General features: G+C 35.7%; 1 protein-coding gene across 1 annotated transcript; it reads left to right on the forward strand.

The window, feature by feature from the left end:
• Nucleotides 1-1,332: 1,332 nt before the first annotated feature.
• IL6 (interleukin 6) lies at nucleotides 1,333-6,186 on the forward strand. Its single transcript, XM_015810607.1, has 5 exons — nucleotides 1,333-1,409; nucleotides 1,500-1,696; nucleotides 3,717-3,830; nucleotides 4,274-4,408; nucleotides 5,876-6,186. The coding sequence occupies exons 1-5, from the start codon at nucleotides 1,391-1,393 to the stop codon at nucleotides 6,041-6,043; spliced, it is 633 nt and encodes a 210-aa protein (XP_015666093.1). The 5' UTR covers nucleotides 1,333-1,390; the 3' UTR covers nucleotides 6,044-6,186.
• The last annotated feature ends 1,862 nt before the right edge of the window (nucleotides 6,187-8,048 follow it).

An 8,048-nucleotide genomic window follows, 5' to 3' on the forward strand; every position in this document is an offset into this window, starting at 1 on the left:
TCCACTATGGTCATCAAAGATTTGTATTTTGGAATGGAACAGAGATAGGCAAAATGATCCTAATCAAGTCAGTATTTGCTAAATCAACTTCATTCCAGCTGGAGTCACATTTTAAATACAAAAACCAGTCAAAGATTGAAATGATAATAAGTGTCATGATTTTAAAGTAATAGATGAGGAATTTTATTTTTTTCATTTTATCATAGTTATAACCCAGCCTAATCCCAAAAGATTCTGGGTGGCATACAACATAAAAGAAAAAACCCACAATAATAAATAAGTGAAATGAATATCAAGAACAAAATAGCAATATTATCCATAAACTCTATTCATTGTTACAAGTGTAGATTGGGCTGACTGATAACTGACTATAGTTCACTAAACAAGTCTGATTAACACATAATGCAAATTCACGTACTATAATTCGCAATCCACAAATGGTCTGGGTTCATATAAGATGCTAACCTAAACCAAATAATTTACTTTATAGTATCATTTAGTGTGATGTGCAGACTCAGACAGGATAGGGTGCCCAGTATTTAGAGAATTTTGTTCATTTAACATTTTCAGTTGCCAAACACTTTTTAATCTAGAGTAATTAATGCCAGCCATTCATTGAACAGAGAAATTAAAAGCACTCTTGTGATTTCATTGAATCACAGGGCTAAATCTTTTCCTTGCTCCATTAACACCAATCTTAAAGCCAACACTCCTCCTTTACTCTGGCTTAGCAAGAAAGATCCTGTTCACTCATGAAGTTGATTTTTTTATTCATGTATAAATCACAATTGTCTGGGTTTATGAAACTAAACAAATTGTATTCGTTGTAGAAATACCTTCCTTGGTTTTTAACTTCATTTTATTTGGAAGGAACCGCTTTCATCATTATTCTCTGTCCCATATAAAACCATCAGCTACTTTAAACAACGAAGTATTCTAAGTCTCTTTAAAAGTAACTCCCTACACTTCCCATGAGGCTCACTCTTGTATAAATGTGCATGGCTGTAGATCAAAGCTTCTTCAAATAAACTTGATTTTTAAATAAGTATTTTTGCCAGAGTCTCCCAACAGCTTGTTCTTTCTCCCAAAATACAAAAAAAGTAGATGTCCATGAGTTTCAAAAAAATTATTTCATAAATTAAGCCCATTAAGAATTCTGATCCGGGCACGAACTTTTGCTGTACTCCTATTTCCTTCCTCTGCGATGTAGTATTAAAAAAAAAAAACCTGTTCTGTGAACCAACCATGGATTTTCCCGGAGCCTTTCAATAAATACAGTAGATTCGAAATGTGGCACCACTCATTCAGCCCTTCAGCCACCCAGACTACAAAGCTTCTTGCCTATTTCAAAAAGAAAAAGAAATAAAAGATTTAAAGTCTCAAGAAGATTATGCTTGCACTATCGGGATGTAAGTTTAAAACAAATCGGGCAAGGGAGCCTCTACTTGGCCGAGGAAGACCTGTTCACTCCATTTCCTCTTTTCTATCTCTTTCATCAGGCTGTTCCTGGGCTGCTGCTGCCCTCCTGCTGCTACTCTTTGGAGCCCACGCTTTCCCTATCGGAGATTCTTCCGGAGAAGAGGAATTTGGCGAGGATCCCTCTTCCAGAACTCCGGCAGCCGGGCGGGTCCAGCTGAACGCTCGGACAGAGTTGGCTCTTTGGTTACAAGGCACTGCGGCGAGGTGGAATCAAGAGGTGAGTTCGGGCGCACAGTAAGGAAGTCTGAAGGTTGCTCTTTGTCGGGAACCGAAAGAGGAGCGTGGCCCTTCTTCTGATCTGAGCCCTCCTGACTTTTAACAAGGAAAGGAGGATGCTCCGTTTCCGCGAGCGGGTGTCTGATTGCACCGTTTCTTGGAAGGGCCGGGAGTCGTTTTGATTCCCGTGCTTAGATGGCTTTGAGTCTTGCGGCATGAAGCTTACCTGATGCGCGGGATGGGGTTTATACTTATCTGGCTCGCCAATTAGAGTCCGATCTTTGCCAGAGAAGCTGGTGAATTACCTAGGACAGCATTTATTGCAAGCAAGAAAAAGAAAGGCAAAGTCTTGAGGGGGATCCAACAACTTGCTCGAGCATTCTTTACAGGCACCCCCAATCCCATCTCTTATATGAATTCGAAAGTTTGCATATTGTTTCATGGTCCCATCAAAGAATTGCTTTAATATGCTTTTTGGAGAATATACAAATATTATCATCTAATAGCAATGATTGGTTAAAACATCTGCTAATCGTGTGGCTATTTAAACGGAAATTGGTTTATTATGAAATAAGATTCCATGGATCACTTCCTCAGATGTAGGGATCTGAGCCAGTGGATTTTGATACAAACAAGTTTGGTTAGTTTTTCTAGTGACTTAAAATCCTTTGCTGTTTTTGCTGCACAAAGCAAACACAGTCCTTTCTGGAAGCAAAAGCTATACTCTTTCAGTTGCTGGATTAAGTATACAGCAGTGCAGTCATTATAAAAGATTGTCCAGTTTGTCCGTATAAGGATTGTATCCTTTTTCCCCCCAATTAAAAATAAAAACAAATAAGTTTAGTTTTAACATTCAACTAAGCAAAGATAATTCTGGGAATTTTGTAGTAGAGGAACTCAAGAGGAAGTTACCTTCTGTATTCACTTCTCAGGCATGTATGTTTTCACTTTCATTTTTAAATTACTCAGTGTATCAGATGCCCATTCTTTATTTGTGTAGTATTTGCTTGTGGGTTAGGCAAATTCCTTATAGTCCACTGTAGTCTTTTTCAGTCAGGTTTTCAGTGGCTCAGAGAAAATATGCTTTGGACAGTTGACTGTATACTACAATAGTTCCAGTAAGTTGAAATTATTTCCACATATTTGTGAAACCCATATACACTGCTATAGATATGACATTCTTACTGAATGGCAAATTAAGCACAAAACAGCTGTTCCAGATCTACAAGAAGTAGCTTGATGTTCTTCTGACCATACCATTAGTTTTTTAAGCTCTTAACATTCATAATACGGGCAAAATAGCAGTAGAAGAATTTTCAATAAGGATATAGAGCAGGGGTCTTCAAACTTGGCCCTTTTATGACTTGTGGACTTCAACTCCCAGAATTCCTCAGCCAGCGTGCCTGACTGAGGAATTCTGGGAGTGGAAGTCCACAAGTCATAAAAGGGCCAATTTGAAGACCCCTGATATAGAGCAACCTATTTTAAACTCAAAACAGGTGATGGGGTGATTGGGTTGTTCATCTCCTCCCACAATCAGTGCTGGCTATTTATTTGCAACAGCAGTCTATAAGGTTATTTTTCATTGAAGAACACACTTGCATAACACAGAAGAAAACTAAGCATATTAGTTAAAATACTTAAATAAGTTTTGTGAGGTTTAAGTTAGTGTAAAACCTACCACAACCAACCATTAGCAATACAAACGGCAAACTATTTCAAATTTCAAACCTTACTGTTTGAACGTAAGGTAGGTAGAACATTCCAGATTTCTGCCTGCTGTTAAAATTGTCAAATGTTACATTTACATGTAACTTTACTAGATGCACCATCAGACTTCCAGATATGCAAGGTTTACCATTCTTACATTTGCTAATTACCATGGCTTGGGATTTTAGTAATTATAGTTCCAAAACAAGTTTGATTTGAAGAGATTAATATAGACTGATTGAAAGAGTCAGAAAGCCATATAAAACTATAGTGGATCACCTGCAATCAATTATATCTTTATGTTTTACCAGCTGTGCAAGGAGCAAAATGCCTGTAAAGGTACATTGGAAATCATGGCACAAAATAATCTCAACCTTCCAAAGATAATTAAAGAAGATGGATGCTACCAGCCTGGATTCCAAAAGGCAAGTTGAATATTAATATACATTGGAAAGGTTAATGCTTTTTTGTAATATCTTGAAACATTTTGTATATAAGCAGAGCAAACCTCTCATAACTGTTTCATCTTGCAACCAGAAGAATAACAGGGACATGAAAGTAACCAAAATAATTTATACATGAAAGTTGATATACCAAATGTTTCATATCCATGTTGGAGGAAGACAGAGGGCTTTGAATCCTGGAGATCCAAAGCAACCTTATCTACTCATAGCTTGGAGGACACCTATGGATCTGTTTCTCCAAGACCTCATTTCTCTTTCTCCTCAGCTTGGAGATGGGTTTTTATCTAAGATATCATTATTTTGTTCATTCAATATGTAGTTAATTACATTTAGATATAATATGTACTGTAAAATATTTAATGATCTATTGGAAATAACAATATCTTTTGTTTTCATTCATTTAGGAAAATTGTCTAAGAAAACTTTCAGGTGGCCTCTATGTATTCAGAACATTCTTGGAATATATAGAAGAAACTACACAAAGAAGTGTATCTATATCAACAGGTGCTCAGCACCTGGCAGAAACTTTGAAGTTGATGGTAAGCAGTATTTACATTTGACCTTGCACATTTGTTCTGCTATATCAGGGGTCCCCAACCCCAGGTCCGTGGACTGCCACCGGTCCGCAGTATGTCAGAAATCAGGCCACACAAACAAGTGAAGCCTCCTCCGCAGGATGCAGGTAGCATGAGAAACCACAGCCCCTTTGGTCTGCAAAAAAAGCTCTCTCCATGGAACCAGTCCCTGGTGCCCAAAAGGTTGGATGCCACTGTGCTATATAATAGTAATAGCTGTATTTTTATTGATTTATTTATTAAAGTAATTTATTGAAGTTGAGTCCTCAACATTCTGATGCCAACTTCAATAAATCACTTTAATAAATAAATCAATAAAAATATAGCTATCACTATTATATAGCACAATAACAGTGGCAGTACTACAGGTGTTCCTCAGCATTACCTTGTGAAATTGTCCAGCAAGAACTGAAGCAATCATAAATGGTACATCTATGTCTCACCTCAACTGGTGATCTGGTAGGATACTGATACTGAAAAATATAAATACCTGGCAGAATGAGCAGGATCACATTTCTTCAATTCATTCTCAATGTCTGAAACTGAAATGTTATTGTCTAATATACAAATCTTAAGTTCTGGAAAAAATATCACTTTGATCAACATGCATGTTATCAGACTACAGACTATGGGTTATTTTTAATGAATTATTTCTTAAATCTGTTGTTAATCTCTCTTTTGTATGGCTGCTATAATAATTAACTAAATCTCTAATGGGTAAATTTGGACTGTAGATTTTTATCACTCTCAAAATGGCTGCCACAGGAACACTGGCCTAATCACAATGACAATGGGCATAATTGCTGCATTGGTTACAATAGAGATTAATTTATTGTTTATTTGTATCCCACCTTTATTATTTTTACAAATAACTCAAGGCAGTGAACATAACCAGCACTCCTTGCTCCTATTTTCCCCACAACAACCCTGTGACATGGGTTGGCTGAGAGTGACTGGCTCCAAGTCATCCAGCTGTCTTTCATGCTAAGGCAGGACTTGAACTCAGTCTCCCCCTTTCTAGCTTGGTGTCCTAACTCAGAGGTCCCCAATCTTTTGGACACCAGGGACCGGTTATGTGGAGAGGTTTTTCTGCGGACCGGAGAGAGCATGGTTTTATGTGCTGTCTGCATCCTGTAGATAGGGCTTTCCTTGTTTGTGCGGACCGGTTGCTAGCATGCCGTGGCCCGGTACTGGTCCACGGACCGTGGGTTAGGGGCCCCTATCCTAACCACATTGAGGTATTAATTGGCTTACTTTTTGACTAAAGAATATAGTGAGTATACCTGTTAAAATAAATGTAAATAAAATATAATTACCAAATACCAAAATAAAATTTCTTTTCTGTAACAAGTGTAATTTATAGATTAGATATGCAAAATATTTTGCACATAAAAAAGCAACCTTTTGTTTCTTCTTCCCTTCCTTTAACAGATGAACAATCCTGAGTCTGTGAGCATACCATCTCCTGACACTCAGAAAACTCTTGCTGCACAGTTAAGAGAACAGAGAGCTTGGAATATGATAGTGATCAAGCACTTTATTCTTCAAGATTTTACTTTATTTATGGAGACCACGTCAAGAGTTATTCGCCTTCTATAACAAGTTAACTGTAATGCCTGAATGCTTTAAATCAGGCATATCAAATATTCACATCTGAAACAGATGTCATGGTTGTTCTCCTGCGAGAATTTATTTTTTAGATATATACTTATTTATGACATTGATATAACTTATTTATGGTATTTAATATATTTATTACATATTTTAATAATTTTACTTCAAAACTTAATTTAATTTTAATAAATAATGTATAATTATATTTTTATGAAACAATTTAATATATTAAAATATTTTTAAAAGAAAAAAATCCTGCGAGTTTATAATGGAAGCAAACGTCGTCTCCACACGCTGCAACTGTATTGCACACCTATGCCATTTCTACCTTGAAATTATTCTAAATATTTATTCAACATTGTCATTCCAAAAGTAACATTCAAAGGGAAACTTTGTAGTCACCAACAATCTAGGATAAATCATTTTTTGCCTTATCTGTTTTTATTCAATTATCCTGGAACTATTTAAATAGATATTTCATAGAATGAGAGTTGTACTCAATTCAAGATTGCAAACTACAACATCCCAGACAAATGGCTATGTAGATTTTGCTTGATAGCAATAAATTATCTATCTTGATAATTATTTCCACTTTAAAACTTTACTTTTTTGTCTTATAACATTCTATAAGAATCTACCTTCCTACAATTTAAATCCATTATCCCACATACTGTATTTTAGAAGAATAGGAAAAGCTAGTCCTGACCTTTTCCTATGTGACATCCTTTCAAATATTTAAAGACTGCTATTATATCCCATCATCCTACCATCTTTTCTCAAGATTAAATATACCTAGATCCTTCAATCTTTTTTCTAATCCCCTACTCATTTTCATGATCACAGAACATGTTCCAGGACTGAATCTACCTCAGGATGTAGAGTTCAATACCTGACATAATATATTATTCTGCCCAATACAAAATAAAGTGGAATAATTACTTTTTTGACCAGCAATTATATTTCTGTTGATGCAGCATAAAATTATTCTTTCTTGCAGCCACATTATGCTTCTGGCTCATACAGGTTTACAACCAACTACTATCCACTTATCTGGCTTAAGTTTTGTTATTTTTAGCCTATTTCTACAAGCTCTTCACATTCACTACAATTTTTTCTATTCCTTGGATAATAGCTAATCCTATCCAATTTTATATAATCTGTAAGTAATAGTTTCTGGCTGAAAGTCCTTCAAGCCTTTTGTCTGCTGTCAACTCCGGTGTTGCCGCAGCCTCACTTGGCACTAAATGTAGAGATCAATGTGCCAAATATAATCTGCTATTCTGCCACCACAGATGTGCCATTATTTTTTTATCAGAATGGGCCTCTGTCCATTAAGTTATTCAGGCCTGGCCTGCACTAATGTTAGGCAGGTGAAAAGACCAGAAAAAATAAGCTTTTCTTGCAATTTAATTATTTACATTTATGCCACATCTTCCAATATTCCAGAAAATCAAAAATTTCACTTGACCTTTTGGATAGTTAATAATTTTGCCAAGGATTCTGTTAGGATTCTTGAATGAGTTCAATGGATTTGTTAACATTACTGAAATCAATTATATTAGTATAAAGCAGCGCTTCCCAAATTTTTCCCTTTATTACCCAGAAATGCTTATCAGAAAGTTCTTTTTACTCAATATAGATAAAATACTTTAAGTCAATTTAAATGTCCTGTTGTGATTGGGTAATCAGTTTGTGTATCATTATCCAAAGAAAAAACACCTTTATCCAATTTTGGGTAATTAACTCAAGTTTGGGAAGCACAGGTATAAAGAATATTATATTGCATTATTTTCCCTCATTAAAAATAAGATCTTGCTCAACTCACGGTGCGAAAAAAATTAACACTTCAGATTCTAATTATTATAAAGGCAAGACTCAAATCAAATCCAAAGTGACTGTGACAGTTGACTAAATAAATAAACTCATCCATCTTGAAGCACAAATAAAAGACATGCTAATATTCTGGAAAAAACACTAGTTTGCCTCAATA

This window comes from Protobothrops mucrosquamatus, unplaced genomic scaffold (assembly GCF_001527695.2).
Source record: "Protobothrops mucrosquamatus isolate PMUCROS unplaced genomic scaffold, P.Mucros_1.0 scaffold12, whole genome shotgun sequence".
NCBI lineage: Eukaryota > Metazoa > Chordata > Lepidosauria > Squamata > Viperidae > Protobothrops > Protobothrops mucrosquamatus.

What these genes read in the sequence shown, in the direction of transcription:
- IL6 (XM_015810607.1), top strand. An exon ending in ACCAGCCTGGATTCCAAAAG is followed by an intron (nt 3,831 to 4,273) that starts GCAAGTTGAATA and finishes TCATTCATTTAG; the next exon opens with GAAAATTGTCTAAGAAAACT. An exon ending in CAGAAACTTTGAAGTTGATG is followed by an intron (nt 4,409 to 5,875) that starts GTAAGCAGTATT and finishes TTCCTTTAACAG; the next exon opens with ATGAACAATCCTGAGTCTGT.